At 36.6% G+C, this 27,780-nt stretch overlaps 1 protein-coding gene across 1 annotated transcript in view; it reads left to right on the top strand.

Moving 5' to 3' along the window:
• INTU (inturned planar cell polarity protein) overlaps positions 1-27,742 on the top strand; it is a 51,652-nt gene extending 23,910 nt beyond the window's left edge. The window contains exons 5-16 of the mRNA XM_019665464.1: positions 3,578-3,696; positions 5,503-5,592; positions 7,830-7,907; positions 10,937-11,126; positions 14,769-14,822; positions 16,901-16,963; positions 18,029-18,250; positions 18,852-19,334; positions 20,668-20,765; positions 22,364-22,553; positions 25,021-25,178; positions 27,040-27,742. Of these exons, the coding sequence (XP_019521009.1) occupies positions 3,578-3,696; positions 5,503-5,592; positions 7,830-7,907; positions 10,937-11,126; positions 14,769-14,822; positions 16,901-16,963; positions 18,029-18,250; positions 18,852-19,334; positions 20,668-20,765; positions 22,364-22,553; positions 25,021-25,178; positions 27,040-27,151 (1,857 nt within the window). The 3' untranslated portion in view covers positions 27,152-27,742. The remainder of the gene's footprint in view (positions 1-3,577; positions 3,697-5,502; positions 5,593-7,829; positions 7,908-10,936; positions 11,127-14,768; positions 14,823-16,900; positions 16,964-18,028; positions 18,251-18,851; positions 19,335-20,667; positions 20,766-22,363; positions 22,554-25,020; positions 25,179-27,039) is intronic.
• The last annotated feature ends 38 nt before the right edge of the window (positions 27,743-27,780 follow it).

The raw sequence follows: 27,780 nt of genomic DNA, 5'->3' as shown, positions 1-27,780 counted from the left end.
TCCAGGTTGAGCTGTTGTTCAGCATCTTAGCTATAGAGGGCAGTGTCACTGGCCCTCATATGTGGGATCCGAACTGGGGCCCTCTGGCATCCCAAGCGAGTTCTTAACCATCGCGCCACTCGGCCGGCCCGCTTACCGCTTTCTTTACTCATTATTCTTTCTTATGTCTCCGGCTGTCCTTACTTGATTATTTTTCTTCTTCCTAAAACATATATTTTAGGCATTTCTTTTCAGTGAAAGCCTATTGGTGATAGCTTCTTTTTGTTGTTATTTATCTGAGTGTTTCTCACTCCTTGAAAGATAGATTTATAATCTCCATTGTATTAGTCAGAATAGGCCAATCAATATGACAAAGGAACCCTAATGCCTCAAAGGCTTAACATAATGGAAGTTTATTTCTCATTTCAATGTAAATGTTTCTGGTCATGTGGCTCAGTGATTTGAGCCCTTCATCTAGTGGTTCCATTATTCCCAAGAGCCAGAGTCAGTTATTGCATCTTTGCCCCTAGTTGACCAATGAGAGAAGAGCGAAAGCATGTTGAATTCTATGGCACTTTTCAGAAGCCTGGCTTAAAAGTGGCAACATCACTTCTACCCACGTTCCAGTACCTAGAGCTAGTTAATTATGTGGTGTCTCTTGATGCAAGGAGGTAAGAAATGTAGTCTCCCTGTGTGGTCAGGAAGAAGCTGAAGTCAACGCATGGCATAGCTTATGCCAACTAGGTAGAAAGTTATGTTCTCTAATCTGTTAGAAGATAGTATTCTTTTGTCTTCTGACTTCTATAATTGTTGTTGAGAAGTCTACTGTCAGTTGTTCCTATGTAAGGAATCTGTCTTTAATTTGTTCAGTTTCTTGCTTCTGCTCTGTCCAAACTGTTAAAGTTAACTTCTCCATTGTGTTTTCTGTTTAAATAGTCATTGCTTTATCTTTAAAAGTTTCTGGAAAGTTTTTAACTAATCTGCATTCACATCTACCATGCTATTCCTGGCCGTTTCCTGTTGCTTGTCTTAGTGATTCTGCATTTCATACAGAGCCCTTCTCTAGTCTGTATCTGCCCATCCCACTACCTGAGTCCTGAGGGGACTCTGACCTGTGGTGACTTGCCTTCTTATGTCCCCGAGGACCACTGACTGAACTTAGTGCCTGATTTTGGGAGTCTGGTACTAAAGTGGGAATGCTTTCCTCCAGGGAGAATTTGCTGCTTCTGCTACTGACCTGGGGCACTTCAGCCTTACTCCAGGATCTGGGTTTGACACCATGATCCTAGGCTGAGCGCACCTACCAAGCCGCTAGCCCAGTGCTCGGTGTCCTGGTTGAAGACGCGCATGTTGTAGGCATCTGCCCTCAGCACAACCCTGCCTCTACTTTCTGCCCCCCATTCACCACTCCCAGCTGAGGCCCCAGCTTGCTTTGCAGCGGTGGGGAAGAGGGTTGGAAGAGTAGAGTGGATGTCCTTGGAAACCTCTTTACTTCTTACATCTCCAGCAGTTCAGCAAGTATGTTTGGCTGTGGATCTAGTTTTACAGCACAAGGGTCTCTCAAATATCTAGTTCCCCATAATGCTTTGAGCAGGAGTGAGCTCTAAAGAGGTTTTACCTAATTTACATTTCTTTGCTTTTGAAATCCTTTCAGCCTATAATCTCAGTGCCAAAGCTGTTTTATCTAAGGGGTGTATTTCCTTAAGTTGTTTCTTCATATATCAAAATTCAGTCAATAACTCAAATGGAAAAGAAAGGATTTACTTATACGTATTTTTGTAATTTTCTGTGTTCTGAAAAATACGTACAGACCTGGAGTTCATAATTCTAATTTCTTGCATGTATTATTATTGCTTTATATCTTTAAAACAAGTGAGAAATTTTAATCATTTAGTATATAAAACACAATACATTTATAGGATGGTAGCACCCTGGCTCTTTCTAGGTAGTCTTAGAGTAGGGTACTGCTTTGGCCTTTTGTCATCCTTGTCTTTCTTTCCATGGGAAAGTGTGTAGATGTTTCTCAAATGAACAGGTTTCTGTCTGTTGACAGCCCTGTATCAACACTGTAATCAAGAGAGGCTTTTTATTCTTATTGAATAGAGTAAAAGCTGCTGCAAAAGCATGCTGCTTAACAAGTGCTTAAAAATACAGCAATTAAATTGGTGAGGTACTGTCGAGCTTGCCAGCTTTCTAATAGAGAGGCTTTCTGGGCTGGTCATTGTAACAGTTGGAAGAGGCTTTCTCAAATGACCCTTTTTACTGGTATGCCTTATTTTACAATAAAATGTCACAGGGTTGTTTTGTTTTCATGTGAATTGCATATTTAAGAAAAGCTTGTCTTCTTTATGTTACGAATTCTTTAAGATTTGGAAATTTCAAAAAATGAATCAAACAAAATATAGCTATTTGTTTAAAGTGATAGTTGTTATTTGGTTAAATAAGTTTATTTACTAGCCAAGTTTTAAATGTATTATTAAGTCAACGTAGCAGAAGATCTTGACTGATGTTAGACTTAATTTTTAAACTGTTTATACACTAGAAATATTGCAAGAAAATTTGAGTATTTTTTCTATGTTTTTCGTTGAAAAAATGCGTCATGACTTTTTCGGCAACCCAATATTTATGGATATTGTCATTAAACAGCATAAGTAGAGCTACTCTGAATTCTCCAAAATTTTATTTTGCCTGCTTTTAATGCCTTGTAAGAAAAATGGCATGTTGCTTTATATAACAGCAAAAAAGTGAGGTACGGAAGGAATGATTCATCCCTCTGTGTAAAAGTTCTAGCATGATGCACATACTGATTTTGAAATTTGTTATTTTATTTTGTAAAAACTATGTTTCCTGGGCACATCCTCTTCTTGAAAATAGAAAAATATTAAGCATTTTGTGAATTATCTAATAGAGCTAGTATTTTCTAACATTTAAAATGTGTTCTCTTTTACAGTTTTAATTCAGATTGATTTGTGGTGGGCAAATCCTTTCAAATTTAAGTCAGATAAGAGTTTATAATATCATAATACTTCTTTCTTTCTGTCTGCACTACTTTAATGTAGTTTTGTATTCCCACTTTGTAAGTTTAAATTTAGTCTTGTCTTGGATTTAAATAAAGATTTAACGATTTCACTGAAGATGACAAAGATTATCTTGTAAAAGTCAGTATAAAAGTAATTAAATTTAAAGACTCCTAAAAGTTACATATAGTGTCTGTGTATATATGTAAGTACAGGGGATAAACATACCTGTATACTGAATTATAATAAAATATTAGTATTAGAATTTATTGTAAAGGAGATTAAAGTTTAAAACTTTGAAATTAATTGAAATTATTCCAACTAATTAGTGTCCTCAGTATATATTTTGGTAGCATGACCAATTTTGACAGTCTCTAACTTATTGTCAAAGGTAGTGTTTTTAAATACTAGGTAATGTATGAAAATTCCAGATCTACTTCTCTCCTTATGTTTGAATAAAACTCCCACTGAAGCTGAGAGGATTCTTTTTTTTTTAGTACAAAGTCTGAACTTCTTGTGACAAAAATAATGGTTGGAAAATTTGGGGAGTATGATCATTTCTGTTTGTTTTCATTTCACAGCAGGAAATTCTGTATCATTATCCAGTATCTGATGCATCTCAGAAACTTAAAAGTGTGAGAGGGATATTTCTCACCCTCTGTGACATGCTGGAAAATGTAACTGGGACTCAAGTTACTAGGTAATAATTGATTTTTACTTAGCTTTAATTCTGTTTCTTTCAAGGTCTTCATCTTGGTTCTGCCAAACAAAATGCTCATACAAATATCGATTATACCAATATATTTGTATCTATAATACAGATATCTCCATACATAGCAGATGGGATATCTGCAGCCACTCTCTATTTCTCACCTAAGTTATTTCTGCCAGTCATATTTAAGGTGTAGGTTCTCAATACAACTGTCGAGCTCAGTGTTTGGGCACACTTTAAATCACAAAGTTGGACTAATGACCTACTTTAGAATTTTTTTACGAAAGTGGTATCTCTTAAGCATGGTAGTATGATGAGCCTTGGCTTTTTCTTGTTTGTGTCTTGACTATTAACTTGCTAAGCAATACCTCTGTTGTTGGTAAAATGACTGAACACTTGTTTTTTTTTCATATAGTTTGAAAATGTTCTGTTCTTACAACAATATAAAAAAATACAGAATACGCTTTAGGTGGAGTACTAATGCAGCAGCATCTGTGGAAGTTTATACAGTAACATAAGCAAGACAGGTGTCAATAATTTTTTGAAAAATAAGATACATCATACAGTGAGATACACAGCAAAATATCCCATTCCACGTTGGCTTACCCAGCCCTGACTTTGTAATGCCATAGTTAACTTATGGGAAGAGGGGGTTCAAAGCGTTTAAGTTTTATTTTTCAGTTTTGTTGGGTTGTTTTTTTTTCCCCATAAAATCTTTGGATTATAAGCCATTTTCTTCTTTAATATATCAACAATTTTTAACTTTACAGAAAAGTTTATCTCAAATTTTAAGAGCCCCCATAATATTGATAAAATGCCAAGTTGGATTACCTAGGCTTTAATTTTCCTTTGCCCATCTCCTGGTAAAATGACACCTCTATGGTTTTAAAAGAAGTAGGATCTGCAAAACAACAGGAAGAAAAAATTTCAAAACAACAGGAAGAAAAAGAACTGGTTTAGCAGTTCTTATTGAAAATCCCACATACTTGTCTACTCAGTATAGAAGGTACACTATATCTTAAGGACTCAACAGATAAAGATTGATGTATGTATTTTCATTTAAAGAAAGAAAACACTGAATATACTTTTATTTTATTTTCTTCCATCTATCTACCCACATCACAAGAAGAAATCATTATATTCTGTTTCCATAGTTCATGATTATATCTCTTTTTATAACAAATTTGTTTCCCAACTTCATTGAAATATAATTGAAGTATAATAAACTACACATATGTAAAATGTACAATTTTATCAGTTCTGATATAGGTATAGATGCTGAAGCCATCACCATAGTGATATGTCTGTCCATCACTACAAAAGTTTCCTTGAGAACACATTTAAATCAGATTTACATTTTGGTTACTTGTTTATGTATTCCATATTGAATTATCATCTTGTAAGCAGGGACAATGTTTTTCTTTTTTTGTAATCTCTTTTAGTAAATCATGTTCATAAGTAGGCAATCAGGAAAGATTTGTTAAATTAATACACTGGGATTTTTTTGAAGAAAAATTTGTATATAGTCAATGTTAGCAAAAGAATGTCAACTTTTTTTTTTTTTTTTTGCTGTAATGGGTCTACTTTTGTTTGACTTAAAGGTTTTTGTTAAATATTTCAGAACATATTTTTGTTGTCATACAATTCCTTGTCTTCTGTGTGGCAGTTAGGTATATGCCAAGAAATTTGCTTATTAAGCATGTAGTTCTTAAATCATACCATATGTAATCTTTTATGAATGGCTGTTTATAATTTTATGGTATTTAAAGATATTCTAACTTTATTTTTTCTTAGCTCATCCCTTATTTTAAATGGGAAAAAAATTCATGTGGCTTACTGGAAAGAATCTGACAAGTTGTTGTTAATTGGCCTGCCTGCTGAAGAGTAAGTTGAGATCTTCGTTTACCTTAAACTTATTTCTCAAATACTGCTAACAAAGTCTGTTTCATTAAAATTATGACATTTTCATCAAAGGCAACCTCTGTAAACAGTTTTGTGATTTAAAAATATGTTGTACTAGTATGTTGCACTAGTATGAACACACTACGTGTGTTCATTTGGTACGAATGGTTCAGAGAGGGGCCAGGAAGGCCCAGCTGGGCTAATCAGTAAAGGGTGCCTGCTGCCAGCCACTTTCCTCTGAGATGTGGCCAATACCAAGGTGACAGAGAAGAGCTTGTCCTCTGCTCAAAGTTTTGACAGTATCATGATTTGGATATTGCATGCTTGCAGTTTTTTACTGTTGGAAATTTTGGAAAATTAAGGTTCAGCAGAAAGGTGCTTTGCTCTCATGTTGAGCACCTGACAAAATAATGAATATTTAACTCTAAAGTGACTTCTCTAATTGTACATCTTTTATTATCATGGTCTCCTTCTGAACTTGTTTGCAAGTATTTTGAAATATATCTTATTTTAATAGTCAGAGGTGAGAGCAGGGTTGACATTGATAATTGAGCTGACCATGGACTCAGGGGACTGCATTAGGTACTTTACATTTGTTAATCTCATTTAATCTTCAAAATCACCTCAAAATGGATTTAACAATTACTGGCCCCATTTTATAAATGAGGAGAGTAAAACGAAGAGAAGGTTATGTAATTTGCCAAAGGTCACATAATCAGCAAGAGGCAGAACTGGAAATTGAAGGAGAGTCTATTTGAATTCTTCATACTACATTGCTTCCCTAATGTTGTAGGATGTGAAAAGCTAGGGATGGGGGTAGCAATCCAAAGAACAGCCCCAAGGAGATAGATTTAGCTACTGATACACTAGTCTGTGTCCCTGTTCAGTGACTTTTAAAACTCGTAATTCAGACTCTTGCCTACTTTAAAAAGTAATTTAGTTTTTCCTGTCTGGTCCATAGAACCATCATACATTGTCTACCAAATTCTGGTCCATAGAACCATCATACATTGTCTACCAAATAGTTACCAAACATAAAAATAAGTACTGTAGTATGTGACTGACACAACTTTAGCAAATACCAGTTAGGACAAATTTTCTTTTGGTGTTGCTTTAAGCTCTCCCAAGAAAAAGGGAGACCCCAAAAATGCATTACCCAGCCAATCTGAACATGAATGTGACTATTTTCTATTACTAAGGACTTTGTTAACTAGGTTTCTTTTATTATATAATAGCGTATTAATTATGTGTGCCTGCTTAACAAGATGTTTTACACACGGTCATTGTGAGGAGGCATCAGTTCCTTGCCACATAGACCTCTCCATGGAGTTGCTGGAGTATCCTCACAACATGTCAACAGGTTTACCCCAAGGCAAAGCCCAAAACAAAGAAAGAGGGGGAAGCTGCAAGATCTTTTATGACTTAGTCTTAGAACAGATACACTGTCATTTCCACCATGTACTATTTGTTACAGTGAGTTGCCAACTTCAGCCCAAGCTCAAGGGGAGGGAATTAAGCTCCACCTCTTGAGAACAAGAGTATCATACCATTTGTGGACATGTTTTAACACCACAAACAGGATCTCCAAAAGAGGGCAGTGAAAAATGTCAAAATGATGTTTTGAAGGTGACTTTAATATTCCACAGAGGCATACATCATAAATGAAGAGTTCAAAATTTTTAACATGCAGAGATATATACTAGATGATGGCTCTCTTGAACTAGCTAACATGTGTTTTTCTGTCTGAAAAGGAACTATAGTTGTCCCTTGCTATTCACAGGGGACTGGTTCCAGGTCTCCTCATGGACACTAAAAGCAGCGGTTGGTAAAGTACCTTATGTAAAATAAAATAAAAGCACAGGACAAAGCATGAACCCTGCTAGGAGACGGCCCTATACCAATGGGTTGGAGTATGAAAAGCTGGGCTGTTTTGCAATTGTGAGTTTACAAGAACTGTAGAATATCCACAATAAGATACTTTAGGATGTTGATACTTTTGGCAGGGTAAAACATTTGTCTTTTGACTTCTGTAGTAGCTCAAAAGGCAAAAGGAAAGAAACAGAAAATACAGTAGCAAGATAAAGGTAGCACAGTTAGTGAGCTGATAAGAAGGCCCAGCTAAGGAACTGAGTGGAGGCTATGAAGCTACTCTGCCTCTTTTAGGATATGTATAATTTGAGTGTGTCATGAATAAGCAAATGTATTTTTGTCTTTTTCAGAGTGCCTCTTCCTCAGTTAAGGAATATGATAGAAGATGTTGCCCAGACCTTAAAATTTATGTATGGTTCTTTAGATAGGTAAGTACTTCTTTGAACTGAAGCTCAAGTTTTAAGTGTATGATTCTAAATCACCTTTTGCACATAATACTATTCCTTATACTAGTCCTTGGATGGCAAATGTTTTTGTTCCTTCTTATTTCTCATCCTTTATAACTGCTTTTATCTTACAGCTGTAGGCAGCTTTTCATTCAACCCCTTTTTCTTTTTTGGTCTCATATGTTACTTTAGTGAAATAGTGATGTAACCACAATTCTATTCTGATTTGAATATTTCTGTAGGGGAAAATGTAAGAGCATTTTTTCATAACATACAGAAAAGACAGAGAAGGTTTAATTTTTTTTCTCTGATTATAAGACAATTGTTAAATTCACTATCCTAAAATGTGATACTTCCTTCTTAAAAAATGGTAGTAAAAAAAAAATGTATACACTCTTAAATAAATAAAAGATACAGTAGAGAAGGTATTGACTATTTAGTTTTTTGTCTATCCTGCCATATATTTTCTATATAATATGAATATGCACACTCTTTTTTTACATGTGTGGGCTCATATTATACATATTTTTCTGCTTCTTGCTTTTTTAACCTTACAATATAATGTGATCTGAAGGAGAAAATTTGAGGTAACTGTTCCACATTTGAACATGTAAAATTATGGGTGGAAAATAGATTTTTCTCTTTGTGGGATTTGTAAGTCCCAGTACTTCAGAGAGCTCAAATGATACCTTTATTTTCAAAGCCTTAAGTGTATATCACTATATAAACCCAAAGATAGTTTATACATTTTTTCCAACCATAGTGATATTGGCCCTCTGTTTATCTATGTGGATCTTTATTGTCGCCATTCTCAAAGCAGCCTTAAGGAATTTTCTATGACTGGGCCATGTGGGAAAATTGTCTAGTTTGCAGTATTCTCCTCCAAGAACTGCTCAGGAGACACATTCCTCTCAAACCCCATTAATTACTTATTAGCATTTTCCAAATGTGCGAACTACAAAGGGCTGGGCAGCCACAAATAGTGCTTTTACTTCTTGCTAATGAGGAAATGTTTAACTGATGAAGAGGAAGGATGTGGTTATAAACTACCTCCTTAAATTTACACTAGATGAGCAAACCTTGCTATGTTTTGCCATAATTGAAGGTTTCTGTTTTCATAAAACCAGAGATAATCGAAGAATAAATTCCTGCAATGAATTCTATACATGAAGACAGTAAATTGGAGTTGTTCTGCCAAATCCAATGGAGTAGGTTGGGGGCAGGGGGATTCTTAATTTCTCTGAATTTCATTTTGAAATTTAGGTTCCATTGATTTGGAAATATCTCCAACATGACAGCAAATTTAACTAGTTTCTTCCTGTTCAAGTGAGAATATGAAAGACTAAGCAATAAATGTGAAAACCCATTGAGTTCTTAAAACCAAGAAGCAGTATGGATCTAAGATGTTGTTAATAGTCACTTTGCAACAATTTCTTAATAACAAGGTTTTCTTCTGATTATGAAAGCTATAAAGGCCCAGTGAGTTACAGAAAACAGATTATACATTAACAAAGTGTAGCGTTGTGATCAATTTAAAGCTATTAACAGTTTCCTTCATTCCCCGCCAACCCGCCAGCAAGTCATAATCACAAATCCATCCATTTCCTTCCATCTCCACTATGACCTTGTCCAGCCACCATCATCTCTCGCTACTACCGTCCTCCCCTAACTGGTTTCCTTGCCTTCCTTCTTGCCACTTGAATTAATTTCCGAACGCAGTTAGAATGATCTTTCTACACTATCTGATGCTTACCTACCTTTCTGATTTCAGATCTCAACCCACATGGCTCCCTCTGCGTGGTTCTGCCGGCACCCCGGCCCAGCCCTTCCCACCCTACAGCTTTTGCACTCCTTCCTCTCATGGGGCCTTCTTGCCTTTGGGGTCTCAGCTTAAATGCTCCAGTCTAAGACTCTTCCCCAACCAGTCACATCACCCATTCACGTGGTCCTATTTTCTGTATAGTCCTTCATACAAGATCATGTTTTTGCTTTTTGTTCATTGTTGTCTTTCTCCCCTAGGACGTAAGCTCCACAGGGGCAGAGACCTGTCTTTTGTCTTGATACTGTCACTGCTGTACCTCTAGCAATGAAAATAGTGCCTGGAACATAGTAGGCACTCAAGTAATTTGTGAATGAATCAGCAAATGTTATTCTGACATGAGTGGTATATGTACAGTCATTGTGTTACCATTGGGCTATTCCCATGAAGGGTTGCAAGCAATGCTGTATTACTTTTACATGGCTAAAACCAAGTGTTAGTTTCTCTCTCTTTTTTTTTTCTTTTTTTTTGAGTTGTTCGATAGTTATGCCTTATCGTTAGTAAAGAGGGGAGGAAATAACTTGGGCTAATTTAGGTGCTTACTGCTCACCAGTAATAAGCATAAGTACTTATATAGTATATTATGTAGTAGACCATAGAGAAGATACTGCCTATTTAGTTTCATGTGTATCCTGCCATATATGTTCTATATATTATGAATATGTATACTCTTTTTTTACACACATGCATGTGAGTTAAATTATATTATCCCCATTTTTATAGAGTTGGAAACAAAAGTTCAAGGAAAAGGTAACTGATTTTCCTGAGATATCTACCTAGTAAGAACAGTGATAAGATTCAAAGCCAGATCTGTTCTATTACAAAGCTCAAAATCTCTTTATTGTCCCATATTGCCTGAAAGATATTGAGAGTTGTGAATGGATGAATGCTAGTCAGAGGTAAAAGCAACTTACTTTTTTTACAAAAAGGGTACTTCATCCCTTTTGTACATACACCACTGTTGTACATACAACACTTGTTTTAGCCCCCTGGTTCTTCCATAGTACCATCTACTTAATTCATTTGGCAGTAGGTTTTAGGGTAAAAAATACTTAACACACTCTATCAGTAACATTATAGCAGTAATTCCTACTAAGGGGGAGGAGTAAGGAAGAGAGCTTATATAGTTAGGAACATACAAAAGATGGCCGTCATTCCCACATGTTCTAACTTACAGCTCTTGTTTCTTCAGTGCCTTTTGCCAGGTTGAGAATGGTTCTTGTTTGGATCCCTTTTTCGAGTTGTTCTTTCAAAGAGCGCTGCAGCCTGCCAACCTGCCTCCCAGTGCCAGCCCCAGCGCGCAGCAGTACGAGGCCTCCAGCGCAGTGCTTCTGGACAACCTCCCTGGGGCACGGTGGCTCACACTGCCACAGGAGATCAAGGTGACCTCAGATGTCGTACAGGAGAGCCAGCACCAGTGCTCTGTAACTCTTTACCTTCTCTCTCTTTTTTTTTCTCCCTTAGGCTTTTTGTTATTTGCAGTATTGTGGGTAAGAGTTAGAGAGACAATTAGTTGATGAAGTCGGAGGTCTAGTGAATCTACACATTTTTCTTTCTGAATAGAAATTAGCTCTCTCATCTGACACTAACATTTAAGCTTCGTCCAAACTTGGAACACTTTTCAGATGTCATAATTATATGGTGTATCTTACTTTGGAATTTTGTGACTTTGATGTCATGATGCCACGTCCTGGAGTTAGGGTTATCTTTCTGTATAGATTAAATGTAGATGACATGATTGGCTAACCAGCAACATTCTTAGCTAAAGTACAGATCTCCACAAATAATAGCACAATCTTTCTGTACAGGAACATTTGTAATTAGCTTACCAAGAGTAAGGCTTTATGATGGTTAAGTATTACCAATGTGATTGTGGTCTTACCTATAGACCCAGAGTAACTTTTTTGTTGAATGACTGAAAAGATCATTTCAGACATTTTCATCACTAACGATCTATTCAGCCACAGCATTTGGATCAGTATTAAAGATGCACCATGCCACAGCCAGTTCCCTGCCCATGAAGAAACCCAGGCTATGCTGCAGTAAAAACCCAATTCAGGGACTATTTAATGTATGATCAAATACATGCCTATTGGACAGTTTAATAATAATTTAAACTGCTTTATCAGTTGCTTTGCTCAGTTTCGTCATCTGTAGAATGGGGACAATAATAGTACCTTACTTCATGGAGGAGTTATGAGTTACTCCAGGGAAGGTGCTTGGTATTGAGCCTGGCACATTGTGGTCACAGTTGTAGTGGTGAGAGTTTTATTATGTAGTTTTTATTTGGAAGGAGGTGAGAGGTTAGAGCATGTTTAGAGGAACGTTTACCTTCTGGTATTTTTATTTTGTCAGCTGCCCGTGGCTGCAACTTTTGATATCTCAGGCCAGTGATGACCATTTTCCTAAATCATGTAATAACTAAAAAGTATGATATATTTAATTCTGCCTCCATCAGTGTTTTCATAAGAAATCATATGTGTTCACTACAGACAGAAAGTAAATAGATAACTTTACCTTTATGATAGAAAGACCCCCGGCTCCAAAGTCTGTCTCATGCCTACTGGGCAGTCCTTTTTCTCCTGAAAGACACAAAGTTGATCTCATGAGTCAGAAGGCGCCGTCTCATGAGTCCTGCCAGTCTGGTCTTGCAGTGCCTAGGTTCCATCCTCCGTCTCAGCACCTCCTCATTAAACAAATCTCTTCCCTCAAAGTGTGTAGTCTTTCTGCGAGGGTGGAGGTAATGTTTTCAGGGGCAATGTCTTTAGACTTTGGATATATTGAGATTAAATATTACCTTCCTCATAAGAAGTTGAAGACATTTTAAAATATGTCTTTTTGGTCTTATAAATTTTGGTCTTATAAATCCCATGTGAAGGCTATGACCTGTATTCAGATTTCTTTTTCATTAGCATTTGTTTCTTAATTTAGCATACATTTGATTAAAAGGACTGTATGCTTTTATCTCAACCTAAAAGAATGTCAAAATGAAAAGTCAATCTGTGAATTGTATATTTTTTTCATTTGTTGCCTCAAATCATACCAGTTGCTTATCTTACCAAAGCTTTAGTAGCATTTACCCTTCTTAAGTCTAATTCTACTGTATGGAGATATTCTTCATTGTGCCAGGGACTCAGATTTGTGCTATGCTTTGGGGAATCCAGAAACGACTTCTGGATGCCTACAGTTGAGCTGGATAGGTGAAATTAATACATAGGAAACAAGGAGGATACAGCTGAGATGTTTTCTATATTTTGTAGCCTGGTTAAGAAAATTAAGAACAATATTTTTAGAAAGAGAGCTAGATACCTTCAATAAAGTGATCTAAAGTTCGCTGATGAATGTAAAGTTTGAAAAACTAATAACCCTTGAAGTTTTTGTTTTTCTTTTACCAGCAGATTCAAAGAACCTACACACTTTCCTTTTCTCTTTGAAATTGTTTATTATGTTAAAAATAGTAGGATTTGTCGCTCAAGAGTTTGAGCTCTGAGCAACAGGGGTTCGAGTCCAGCCCGAGCTGAGCAGCCACTGAGCTGCCATCAGGTAGCAGGATGGCTCAGCTAAAAAAGAACAAAAGGACAGTAACTTGTCTGTTCCCCTTTCCCCAATTCCCCACTGCTAAAAAAAAAAAAAAAATAGTAGGATTTGTTGACTATATATGTATTTCCTAATGGAAAATACTAAGGAATTTTATGCCTTAAGAAATCTAGTTAAAAATATACGTGTGTTATTTGTGCCTGATAAATTTTAGGTGGAAAGGAATAGTTATTTTTAACATGGAAAAATTGACTTGTTCTGAGTTTAGTATATGAGGAGATTTTACTTCAGTTTTTTTGTTCCAGGTGTTTGAGAATTTCCTTATTTTGATTGTTTGTCAGATGTTCTCTTTTTTAAAAAAAAATAATTTTTCCTAAGGTACCCTGGAATAATTAAGAGAAAAAATACTTACCTTTTCTCTTAAGGAATGTGAAGAAACAATTATAGCAACCTTGTACATTAGCCTAAGTGTTCTGTAGCAGGAATAGCAATTAAACAGTAACGTTTCTGAGATCAAACATCACAAGCAGGTCATTTGCTTTTTGTTGTGTTGTTTTTCACAAGAGAAACTATAGCCGCAGAAAGGAGAACATGAAGTATTTGCTTGATGCAGGAAAATGTAGGTCACAAATGAGTAATAAGTCATACTGTGTGAAAAGCACTGAAAGGCATGACTAATGTTTCCAAAGCTTTTGTCATCTCAGTAAAGACACAGTCTGTGAAACAGTCCTGCAGAGAGTGCCTGGGACTTAAAAAAAAAAGATTCTTTTTCATAAATAGCATATATGCTATGAACTTTAATTGCCAATAATTTACCATTTATGTATATGCATTACAGATTAAATTTATTATTTTTAAATTATGAATGCTTTAGGGAGGTAAAAAAAAAATGCATGAAGGAGTTCAGGGAATTTCCATAGAAACAAAAGCTAAATCCTAAGTAAAAGATTTTTCTAATAACTCTGTAGGGTAGTTAAACTGTGCCAGATTCCAGGGGAAACACTTGCCTTCATGTTTTAATCCATGAATAAAGATTAACAGCCCTTTTATACAATAGAAGACAGACAGGGAAGAATGTTGATATTTTCCAAGAATCCATCTGTTGAGAAATATACAGGAAACGGAAAAACAAAAACAACTCAAAATACATTGGCTATGTTAAGACTGATTTTTTTCCTCTAAGAATTTTAATAAGCTAAATAAATGTTCTAACTTAAAAGTAAAAGCAATTTTTTAATCTCATCAGTTATTTTACTTAGAATGCACATGGAAGCCCATTTTGCAATAACTGAGATTTAATTGAAAAATGCCAATATGTTAAATAAATTAATTTTTTGCCATTGCAAAGCTTTAAAACAAGATGTTCCATTTTGGGACATTTATTCAAAGATACTTATTCAATTCTTCCATTAATTTTGAAGCACTTTTATATGGCCATTATTAAAAAATAATGAGTTGTTTGTATTACTCTTTCTTCCTCCACATAGATGGAATTAGACACGGCACTGAGTGACTTGGAGGCTGCAGATTTTGCAGAACTGGTAAGAAAAGCGGTGAATTTTAGGAAAGAATCAATACTGATTTTTCATTTGGTAACTCAGTCATTGTTCTAAATATTTTCCAAGTGGTAACAGTCTTGAAATACAAGGTCTGACAATTAAGTTTGTGAACTCATCCTAGAAAAAAATTGCTACATAGCTTATTGCTGAATATCACTGTGGTCACCTTTGAAGTACTCCCTTTGGGAAGCTACGCACCAATGCCAGCACCTAGTCCACCGTTCAAAGCAATTTTGGAACTCTTTTTCTGGAATGGTCATCATAGCTGTTGTCATATTACCCTTGATGTCCTGAATGTCATCAAAATGTCTTCCTTTTCAGTGTTTCCTTTATCTTCAGGTAGAGAAAGAAGTCATTGGGGGCCAGATCAGGTGAGTAGGGAGAATGTTCCAATACAGTTGTTTGTCTACTGTCTAAAACCTCTCTCACAGACCGTGTCGTGTGAGCTGGTTCATTGTCATGATGCAAGAGCCATGAATTGTTGGAAAAGAGTTCAGGTCACTAACTTTATCGTGCAGCCTTTTCAGCACTTCCAAATAGTAAACTTGGTTAGCTGTTTGTCCAGTTGGTACAAATTCATAATGAAAAATCCCTTTAGTATCAAAAAAGGTTAGCAACACCATTGCAACAAGTTCACAAACTTAATTGTCAGACCTCGTACATGTGTTTGGAGGTGCTATGTTTTTGTTTTTTTAAAGATTTTATTGGGGTTGGGGGAGGGGAACAGACAAGTTGCTGTCCTTTTGTTCTTCAGTCTAGTTGTGGAGGATGTCGCTTCAATGGCCCATGTTGGTATTATCATTGCACTCTTCCCGGGTGAGGCAGTCGCTGACCAGCCATTGGACAGCTGCTCACGGCGTCTCATGGCAGCTCAGGAAAGCGCACGCCAGCTACCGGCCAGCCCCACTGCAGCCTACGCGGTCACTGGCGACTCACGGCAGCCCAGCTCCAGGTTGAGCTGTTGTTCACCATCTTAGCTGTAGAGGGCGCAGCGTCACTGGCACTCATGTGGGATTCGAACTGGGGCCCTGCTTCTCAGAGCTGGCATCCCAAGCCAACTCCTAACCAACATGCCACTCGGCCGACCCTTGGGGAGTGCTATTTTTAACAAAAACTAGATCATAGTGATATTTTGTTCTGCAGCTGCATTCTTTGCCGAATGGTATATCCTAAAACCTGTAGTGCCTGCTCATATAGATCAACCTTATTTTTTTAACACATGTATGACATTCTGTTACGAACATACCTAATTTCATTAACTGTTCTCCATCGCTGAACCTCACTTTATCTCCAATTTGTGCATATTATGAATAATTTTATTAACTTTTATACAAAAATCTTGATTCTCTTGATTATTTTTGTAGATTGCCAGAAGATCTCAAAGAATTTACTCAAATTTACAAAAGGATTTACTTAAAGAATATGTGTATTTAAATTTTATATATATATATATATGTATGTATATATATATATATATATATATATATATATATATATATATATATATATACTACTCAGTGGTCGCCAAATAGCTTGTACCAATTTGGACTTTCAAAAATAGCATATTTTGGGCTAGCCGAGTGGCTCGGTTGGTTAAGAGCTCGCTCAAGGGTTTGAGCTCTGAGCAACAGCGGTTCGCGTCCAGCCTGAGCTGAGCTGCCACTGAGCTGCCAACAGGTGCCAGGATGGCTCAGCTAAAAAAAAACAAACAACAAAAATAGCATATTTTGATATACTATTTGATAAAATATTGGGTATTTTAGATGATGTATTAGTGTAGAAGCTTTTTGTCTTCATAGGTTTGTTTTAATCCCTCTTGGTGTAACAAATCTTATGTTTATTCTCAGATGTCTCTAATCAACAGTTTCTTATAAGAATCAAAAATGACATTGTTCTCAGTCAAAATAAATATATATGTACATTATCTTTACCCTAATATCCCCATATATTGATTTCTTAAGAAGGCATTATAAAAGGTTAGTTACTGAAGAATATAATTGCATTTTAACTGTCGTAGCTTAATGAGGATTTTTAAATCCACTGTGGTTTTTTTCCCCCAGTCTGAGGATTACCATGACATGAGGCGGCTGTATACGATTTTAGGGTCATCTCTATTTTACAAGGTAAGCTAAAGCTTGAAACTTTTATAAATGTCCAACTGCTATAAGAACAGACGTAAAGTAAATTTCCTCAAACTTTTACAAAATGGAAAATTCAACTATCTCTTTTCCTCTGAATGTAGTAGGTACCCTAAAATTAAGATCTTAAAACAAGACTTGTAGCATTTTATTTACAAGTACAATAAATATTTCTGACTTCACTACCTTCTAGAGCAGCGGTTCTCAATCTGTGGGTCGCAATCCCTTTTGGGGTCTCCGGGTACTCGTATGTGGGCGTATCTGCATGTGGGCCTGGAGACGGATAGAGGAGCGGTGTCTCGGTTCCTAAGACCATTGAAAATATGTGTCTTCTGATGGTCTTAGGCGACCCCTGTGAAAGGTTGAGAACCGCTGTTCTAGAGTGATTACATATGTATTAAGGAGACACTGTACTCAAGGAACCAAGTGTGTGAGAGAGGAGAGCAGTACTTTCTCGCTTTCCTTTTGCAGCACTGTGCTTGTTTCTAATCTTCAGACATAGCTATGCATCTGTTTAATAAATCCTTTAACATTAAGTAGTTGACTTCCATGTAAAGCAAGTTAAACATCAAATGAATTTAAATATTTTCGTTTTCAAAAAGATTTTAAAACACAATTTTAAACGTATCCAAAAAAAGAATCAGACAATACAGAATGGTGCACAGTGAAAAGTGTCTCCCCACCTCAGCTCCTGATTCTCCACTTTCCAGACTCAGAATTCAGTGCTTTTCTAATTTTTCCAAACATGCAGTCTTACACTTCTCAGAGGTGATCTTGCTTTGTGCTAACATCTAACTGTTATAAACTTAAGTTACCATAAATATTTGTTGACCTCGGGGTGCGGTGGGGCATTTATTTTTAGTATGTATTTTTCCTATTTATTATCATTATTACTATATTATTATTACTAATTTATTCAATTACTAATTTATTCAATTTGAAATTTATATTTTAAACCAACTGAAGAAGTACCTATAAAACTCTTAAAAATATGTTATGGGATGATTGCTGGATATCACTAGTTGACTTTTCTTTGTGTTTAAACCCAAGGGTTATTTGATATGCAGCCATTTGCCTAAGGATGACCTCATTGACATTGTTGTCTACTGTCGCCACTACTGCCTACTGCCTTTAGCAGCAAAACAAAGAATTGGTCAGCTGGTCATATGGAGAGAAGTATTTCCTCGACACCACCTCCAACCTTCTACTGACTCAAACACTGAGGTCTTTCAGGAACCTGAAGGGAGATATTTTTTGCTAATTGTTGGCTTGGTAAATTTACCTTGGCTTCTTTCTTGGTTTTTTCTTGATTTCTTTCTTTTTTTTTTTTTTTGCCATTTGCTATCTAAATAAATACACAAATAGGATTATTTCAAATTATGAGCGTGTCAAATACCAGTATTCAAGAAAATGTTAGATGCCCCTTCTTTTCTTTTGCATCCATTTAATACTCATGGAGAAATATTGATGAAACCCACGATAAGATTTTAGCAGGTTCTTAAGATCTTTTGTTCCCAGTTATATAGTGGTTTTATCTTATGGTTTGTTTTGGGAAATAGAGGGAAACAGGACCACATTATAGAATCAGAATAAATATGTGATTGTAAGTGAAATCCAGTAATTGAGGCTCTTTTTAAGCTACCTTAGGAAATTCTATGTGCCAAAAGTAATGACCGATGGTATAACAGGATACAGCAATAAGAGATTTGTTTTCTAGGGTGATCAAGAAGAACTGAAATAACTAAGCAAGAAAGGGGGGGGAGGAGTTTTTAATAATCATCACATGGCTATGTCAAATGTCCATAGATCTTTAGTATTCCTAAATTTATATGTGCATGTAGCTAAATCTCTATTAATTACTTGTTCCTTATAGAGGCATTATATGTTATGTGTGCTGTTAGAAGCTGGAGGCTGTGCATCCAAAGCTATTGGGAATCCTGGACCAGACTGTATATATGTGGACCAGGTTAAATCAACTCTTCAGCAGCTGGAAGGAGTGGATTCCCGCATAAATGAACGGCTGGCATCTTCTCCAAGTCCCTGCTTGTCTTGTGCTGACTGGTTCCTTTCTGGATCACATGAAAAATTAGATGCTTTGACAACCTCACCTATCCTCAGTAGGCTACAAGGTACTTCCAAAGTAGCAACCTCTCCAACGTGCAGAAGAACTCTTTTTGGTGACTATTCCGTAAAAACGCGTAAGCCCAGTCCTTCCAGAAGCAGTGTAGGATCTGACAATGGCTGTGAAGGTGGAGAATGTGTTGGCTCAAGCCCCCACACTACACCAGATGCGGTACGGAAGCAAAGAGAATCTCAGGGCTCCAATGGTTCAGAAGAAAGTGGGGCCTTGTCAAAGGTGTGTGTTCATTCAGGTGTTCATTCTGGGAGCGAGGCTGTCTTTCCAGTCCTTATTTTATCATTGTAAGAGAATTTTTAATGGTAGATCACTCTTCATTTGAACCGGTGGTGGTTTTAGTCACTGTTAGCAAACCAATGATTTAGAACCAAAAAGAGGAAGAAATATCAAGTGATAAAACAGTAGCCCCTTAATATCCAGGACATCTGACACCACTTACGAGTAGGAAAACACTGGGTCCTGCTTTCTCCATTCATCTTCTTCCTCCCAATTCGTGTTAACAGGCAACAGCCCAGTTGTGGGGCATTTGGAGGGCTGATCTGACTAGTCAATAAAATGTTCAGCAGAAGCAGAAAGAGAATCAGGAACTTAAAGTGTGTGTGTGTGTGTGTGTGTGTGTGTGTGTGTGTTTGTTGCTATTTTTTTATAGATTTTTTTTTAATCCACACCTGTGAAGATCTGGTCTCCATACTCAGGAATTCAAAATGTGACTATTTAGCAAAGACTATGTTCATTTTTCAGATGCTTATTTAACATTTCCTCTTTTTTCTATGAAACACCATAATATATACAAATTATTATCAAAGCAATCACCCTGAGAGGCTTTCTACTTATTCTAGTGATGCTGCTCTTTCAAAACATTTTTGAAAGTTGCCATTTGGGTGGAAGGAGGTGATGCCAGTCAAAGCGTGGAGAAGGAGGAGTCTGAGAAGGGGCAGGAATAAAATATGGGATTCTGAATGTCATGGCACAAATAACCATAGATTTGATCTCCTAATTCCAAACACTAGAGCGCTCTTGGAGCCCTAAGTGGGTGTATTTAGGAAGTGCTCACATTGGTAGCGTCCTCACTATCCCAGTCTGGGAAATCAGTAGGAAATATAGCTTAGCATGATTTGGATAGAATTAAGGAACACCTCTTAGGAGAAACTGAATTAAGCTATCTAAGATTTAGCCATTCAGTTATTGACTGAACACCTACTATGTGCCCAGGGCAATGCTACATAAACAACATATAAAGATGAGTAAGATACAGCCCTGGCCTTTGAGTACAGTCTAGAGAGGGAGATAAGTTTGCATACATATAAATTGTAACAATTTAGCTCTGGTTGGAGTTTTTCAGGGAGAACTATCATGTCCTCCTATTACATGGCCCTGGAGTCTTTGTTAGCCCAGGGTAAGCCAAGAGGCACAAGGTAGCACTGAAAATATTCAAAGATAACATTGGAAAATAGTAAGTAGTTCTCTTAGAAGGATATTTAGCTTTTTTGTTATTTCTGCTGTTTGATTCCATTCTTAGTTATAAACTGATATACTTAACTATATTTTTCAGGTCACCAAAAAGAAGTCAAGTCTTCCAAATCCATTTCAGTTGGGGAACGTGAAAAAGGACCTTTCAGAAAAAGAATTGGAAATATGTAACACAATGAAGTAAGAAACTTCTTTATAATATTTTTTTTCACTTAACTCTTTCTGTCTTTGAAGAAATTTTACAATGAGAAAGTATAAATCCATAACATATAGAGATTTTATTCAACAATTGTAATTATTAGGTTGTCGGAAAGGTCATGACGCATTTTTGCAACGAAAAACGTAGAAAAAATGTCATGACTTTTCCGACAACCCAATATGATATATCATTGATATTAAAGGTAATATCTATTCTATTTCTCTAATGCTGTTCATTATGCATATAGGAAAGATACTCTATTATAAGAGATAAAATACATATAAAATAATATTTCAAAATGTGGGAGCCCCCTTTATCTCTCCTCCACAGGTAACCTCCCTTTTGCGTGTCTAATTTTTGAATTAGAGTTCACTATTTCTAGTCTGTAGTGGGGGCTGTGGTCTGCTGCCCAGATACTCACTCCTTAGCCCAGTGCTCATCTGAGGCAGTATCAGGCTCAGAGCTGATATATGCCTTTTCCTTGCCTCTGCTTAATAGCTGGAAAAATAAATAAACTGAAGGAATTTTTTTGTATAGACATTAGAATTAGAATGGGGCAGCCTGAGCATCTGAGATGCAAATGGAGAATTGCTCTCCCTATATTTAAAGATTGCCAGTAAGTAGTCATCAGTGAGAGGGAAAAGCAAGGTGGAGCAAGCTTCAGAGACAGATGAGCTCTGACTTAGCCGTGCGGCCTCTAGCACGTTAACTCAAGTCTGTGGAACACTGACTTGCTCGTGGTTAAAATGAGGACAGTAATATTTAATACCTTGCACAGTCAGGATGAGAATTAAGACTAATGTATTTTAAAGCACCAGCCCTGGCACATAGAGGCATTCAGTATATTATTACATTCAGATTATTATTGCCGTTATTGTTGTTCTTTAGCTCTGCTTACTAGTAGAAATAAGCAGTATTTATAGGCTCTGCTGGCCTGACTGAGACCTAAATAGGGGAAGAAAGGGCAGAGGAGAAGAAGGGAGAAATGAAAACACTAAGAGAACCTAGAAGAGAAGGAAGACTGTACTGATGAGAAATAGTGGGATACTACATGGTATTCTAGAATATTCACCCAGCTTGCAGTTAGTAATAATAATTGTAGTTTTCTTCAGGATCATCAGTTTAACTGATGGTAAAAGACTTTTATGCTGCTAACTTAAATGTGTTCAGTTTGATGGAAGGTGTTTTTATATGTGGTTTGCCCTAGACTGATAGCATGTTTATGGCTTGTTAGATATCTGGGCCAGGCATGAGCTGAGTTATTCATTACCAGCCACGGAAAAAGAGGGGGTTAGCCAATTTGGGTTGTTTAGCAAAGGGACGATTAAGTTACTTGCAAATGAATTGGTGTTTATTTATCCTTGCATAACATGTAATACTTGCCTCCATTAAGGGAATTGATAATAACCCTAGCCTGTACTTCAGTTGAGGAGGAAGAGGAAATTAAATGTTTGGCCTAGTTTCCCCTCCCTAATTACACTCCTAAGATTATATTGTAGATAAAAACTTATTAGGAGTCTACACAATTCAAAAGAAGCAATATTTTTAAGATTACTTAAATATCTTTTTTCTTTTCAAGATTGACATCGGGTCCTGAGAACACACTTTTCCACTATGTTGCCTTAGAAACAGTGCAAGGCATCTTTATTACTCCGACCCATGAAGAGGTGGCCCAGCTAAGCGGCTCTATCCACCCTCAGCTAATAAAGAATTTCCATCAATGTTGTCTCTCCATTCGTGCAGTTTTCCAACAGACCTTGATGGAAGAGGTACGGCACAGCTATAAATATAGTCTTCTGCCAGCTTTGTTTCCAAATCTCTAAATATTTTCTCTAAAAGCTCTTTAATTAATATGTCCAGCAATTACTGTTTTCATTACCAGTCACCCAATCTGACTTGAGTGGCAAAAGCATTATACTCATAGTGCTTAACTTCAAAGCTTTGTTTTATAATTCTGAGTTTGCCCCTAAATTACTATTTCAGGAAGTCGTGGACCTGTGTTTTTCTACAGCAAAGTAGGATATAGTAGCTTATAATGTAAATTAGCCCCTATATTTGATATCTGTGATTCAACCTTTACTTGGACAGTAACATCTACCAGTTGGTAACTCTGATAATTCTTCAAGTATTCCACCAACAGTATGAAGGATTTTGGAACATAAAGGGGTAAGGTACAGCAGTAGACACAATACCATAGCAAATATTTTAGCCACTTGGTTGGTTGGTTACTGGCTATTCCTTCCAGAATGAAGTTGCATTTAATATTGTACCTTCTGGATAAGTAGTAATGTTGTATACAATTGAAATATCAGCTGGATTATTTTAATGGCAGGGAAAGATAAGTGTTAATTCCTAGAAAAGGATAAACATACAGAAGTTTACTTGTCACTGGTCATTCATCATATAACGGCCCCCTCCAAAAATAAAAAAGTCTCTGAAGATGATTATAATGTATGTAGCAGTACGTGTGTTAAGGATCTAAATTTGTAAAGAAATTGGGCTTCAAAGTAGAAGAACATTGGGCTGGAAATAGGAATCCTGGATGGACCCTTCGACTCTTCCTGTTTTCCTCAGCTACAAAGTGAGTGGGCTGAATGATATAAACTCTTAGGACTCATTCAGCAGTAAAATTCTGTGTCTTATAGAATTTCTTCTTCAAGCTATCAGAAACTGGTATTCAGCAAAATGTTATGTTTGACCATATATCCCTATGTGCTTTGCACTCTTATGTTCCTCCTTCCTATTGAGGATAACTGATGGATTCTATAAGGGAATATTTTATTAGCTTATTTAATAATATGTAGTGATATAAATTAGCCTTCCTCATATTATTTAAATGTCGAGGTGCCCATTACTCAGCAGACACTATTCTAGGTATTGGTGATACAGCAGTGAACAAAACAAAGTCCCTTTCCTCATGAAGTCTATATTCTAATAGGAGCAACTAGTGAATTAGCAAGTAGAGTCATATGTCAGATAGAATACGTTTCAAAAGGAATCATAAAACAGGGTAAGGATGAGAAGTGGGGGTTACTATTACAAATATCCCTCTGATCATGTCAAGTAACATTTGAAGAAAGGTCTGAATGAAGTGAGAGAGCAAGCCATTTGGCAAGTCTGGAGACAGAGCTTCCAGAGGGCCTAGCAGGTGCAAAGCCACAGAGGTCAGAGTGGCTGAGTGGGCAGGAGAGGGGTAGGAATGGAGATGGCAAAGGCAGCGGGGCCAGATCACACATGGCCTGAAGATTCCAGGGCTTTGGGCTGTGTTCTGAAGGGGTTGGGAGATTCCTGGACAGTTCTGAGCTGAGCAGACACATGGTCCTTAAGTTTTTGAAGAATCACTCTGGGTGCTATTGGAAGAACAGGCATTGTAGGGTAGCTCGGGTGGAGGCAGGGACCTGTTAGGAAACTATGGAAATTCTCAAAGCAAGAAACAAATGTGGCTTCTGGATTCTGGATATATTTTGGAGGATGAGACAAAAGGATTTGTTGATGGATTAGATAAGGATTATGACAGAAAGGGAAGAATAAAGGGCCATTCCACTGTTTTGGCCTGAGCCTTGCAAAAGTCTTTATATTCCAAATAAGTCATTGTTTTAGGAAGGTACAGCTAAGATGGCAGAGTAGGTAAGTGCTATGCTTGCCTCCTCCCATGGCCACATTGAGATTACAGCCGAATCATAAAACAATCAACCTGGACAATCAAGTAAGTCATTGTTTTGCTAATGATGTAATCAATGGGATATTTAGAGAGTATGCATCAGAGGAAGAGACAATACTGTTTTAAGTATGTGTTTAAAGTATATTAAAAAAAATCATGTGTTCACTTAGTAATCTATTCATTAGGCGCCTGATATGTAGCAGGCACTGCGGCTTTCAAATATTACAGTGATGAATAGTATATTGTCTGAGCCCTGAAAAAAGGCTTATAATGTATGAGGGAAGACAGACCTATAAACTGCTAATGTAATATAATATAAATACTAATAATATAGGGCTGTGAACAAAGGGTTCCCTGGGAGAGTCAAGAGACACTTTTTCCATAAAGTCTCTTTTATAAAGGACATGGTATTTAAAGTAACTATGAGGAAGAGTAGAACTGCAGGTAAGGAGAAGAATTATGTATGTTGTCGCAGGCACTTCAGAATTAGGATTGGCCAATTCAGATCTGTATGTGAAAACATTTTAAAGTCACACAGTTAACACCAGTTAATACTAATAACTATTAATTTACAGAAAAAGAAAGCATTAAATGTTGGAGATCATTCTGAGTCTACAAATTCAGTGTCTTCTCTAAACCCTGTGAAAGAACATGGTATATTGTTTGAATGCTCACCTGAAAACTGGACTGATCAGAGAAAAGCACCACCAGTCATGGCTTACTGGGTAGTAGGGTAAGTGGAAAAGAAAGTATGTGAAAGTGAAGTAAAATGTTAGAAAAGTGAAAGAAGAGTGGTAAAGGGGATAAAGTTTTAAGATGTAGGCATGCTGGGGAAACGGAATGGAGATTGCCCTGCATTCCCCTCTCCTCTGCCTCAGTTTGTGTTTGTAACGTCAGCTGGTGTCATTCGAAGGGCAAGGGAAGCACACACACACCCAGAACTCTTGCTGGTCAGAGATTCCCTGAGTGTCTGTCCTCACCTGAGCCTGTCCAGTGTGTCTGTGTTGTGACGCTTGGGACGCTGGAAATGGAGGGGGAAGGGGTAAATGTTGCCCTAAGAATGCCTATCATTCTTTTGTTGTTGGGACCTGTTCTTGGGGTTGGGGGAAGCTTGGCCTTGTGTCTTCCTCAATAAACTCATTTACACACACACACACACACACACACAAAAGATGTAGGCATGCAATTATTAAACTATAATGTTTTAATATAGTTTAGAATTTTATTTACTAAGTATCTCCTTTAAATTCCTCCCAAGTAATTTTCTACTAAAAAAACAAAAAGGTTTTTCAGTTATCTTACAAAATTATGTTAATAAGAAACCAAAAATAATGGTATCAAATTTTACTATTTCCTTTCTTCTGTCCCTGCTTCCTTCTTTCTTTCCCTCTTCTGCTCATCCCCCATCAACTACAGGACCCTGCCCGACCTGGTCCTTGTCCATCTCTCTGCTTCCACCTCCTGTCACTCTTCTCCTCCTATATTGTCACAGCCACATCGGCGGCACCAGTCGAACCTTGTTCCTGTTATTCCTTCTGTGTGGGATATCCTGCCTCTTAATCTTTGCGTTTCTGGCTCCTTGATATTCAGATCAGTGCTCACAAGTCATCTCTGCAGAGAGGATCCATGATCTTTCCCACGTTACAGTGGCTACTCAGTTATTCTCTATTATATCACCCCTTTAGTGTTTATTTTCTTGTTTATTTATGGTCTTTCTCTGCATCACTAGAATTTGGCCTTATGAGGTTAGGAATCATGTCTTGTCTGCCACTGGCACCTAGCATATAGTCCCTTGATAAATACATAACAGTTTAGTGAATGGACCTGTGCTCGGCAAAATGTGGTGGTGGGTGGGTGGTATGGCAAACGGAAAGATAAAATCACAGTCACTGCATCCAATGGTCTTACGTCTAGAAGAAATATGAAATATGCTCAAATATCTATGGATAGACAAGTATATTACATGGATATAGAGATCTCTCTCTCTCTCTCTCTCTCTCTCTCTCTCTCTCTATATATATATATATATATATATATAAAAGTCATGACGTATTTTGTGTTTTTTGTTGCAAAAATGCGTCATGACTTTTCCGACAACCCAATATATATTTATATACATTAGCATTAATTAAATAGATTAAAATTTTTAACTCTTTTAAGAAAACCAAATAAAATTTCAGTGGTAATCCCAGTTCAGTACTATCTGCAAAAAGCTATCATATATTTAATGTTTTAATAATAATCAACCTTTAGAAAGTAAATGACAATGTGTAATAACTATTGTACTTAAAATGATGGTAACATCATTGGCTTTATCATAATAATAATGACTGAATTTAATATTTAAGAAACTGAGGGATATGGTAATACATATTGACAAAATAGGCTTTTTACACCCTGGAAAAATAAAAATAATTGACCTAAGGCATATATTATTTATTTAAAATAGATCCAGCTGTATTTCCCCTACTATAGATTTAAAGTCGAGGTTTTTTAAATCTATGATTCTTTCAGAAACAAAAAATTAAATTTTTGATTTTTTTCTTTTTTTTGTTAATGAATTTCTAAAACAAGTGTGTTCTTTTCCTCTACAGGAGACTCTTTCTTCATCCCAAGCTTCAAGAACTTTACGTTTGTTTTCATGATTCAGTCACAGAAATTGCCATCGAAATGGCTTTTAAGTTGTTCTTTGGATTAACCCTGTAACTGTGTTTTCTTGCTGCATAGCACCATGGTGTGTGGAGCGCTGGGCAGTGTTAGGATGGCTGAACTCCACACTCAAAAGACAAGGTTTACCCTCTTCACTGTTCAGTATTGAACATAACGTTAAACATCGAGCTGATATGCTGTGGGGTTTGATGCACTAGATCTATCTTATGCAGTCTTGTGAGACTTTTGAAAAGACACTTGATCAAAATATGAAAAGGGACTGTTATTTCCATTGTGGTATATAACATTAATTTATTGACTAGTTAGAAATAATGTGAAGTGTTCTACATAAAATTAACATTGGAAATAATTATCAAGACTAATATTGGTATCTGGTGCAAAAATCATGAAATTGGGGAATCATGAAATAGATGACCATGTCCTATGACTAATTAGTGCTGTGAGCATGAGTGAGTCTTTGTGCCTCTCTGAGCTCAGGGCATTAAGGTATCTTGGGTATTAAGGCACTTTATTTAAAAGTATTAAATGTCTTAAATTTCTTGATATGTCCTCCAAAACACCATGAGCTATTTTTTTTTTTTAAATTGGGGAATTGGGGGAAGGGGAACAGACAAGTTGCTGTCGTTTTGTTCTTCAGTCTAGTTGTGGAGGACGTTGCTTCACTG

Source organism: Hipposideros armiger, unplaced genomic scaffold (assembly GCF_001890085.2).
Source record: "Hipposideros armiger isolate ML-2016 unplaced genomic scaffold, ASM189008v1 scaffold_1, whole genome shotgun sequence".
Lineage (NCBI taxonomy): Eukaryota > Metazoa > Chordata > Mammalia > Chiroptera > Hipposideridae > Hipposideros > Hipposideros armiger.
The sequence above is the reverse complement of the archived record's forward strand: the minus strand, read 5'-3'. Positions and strand labels throughout refer to the sequence as shown.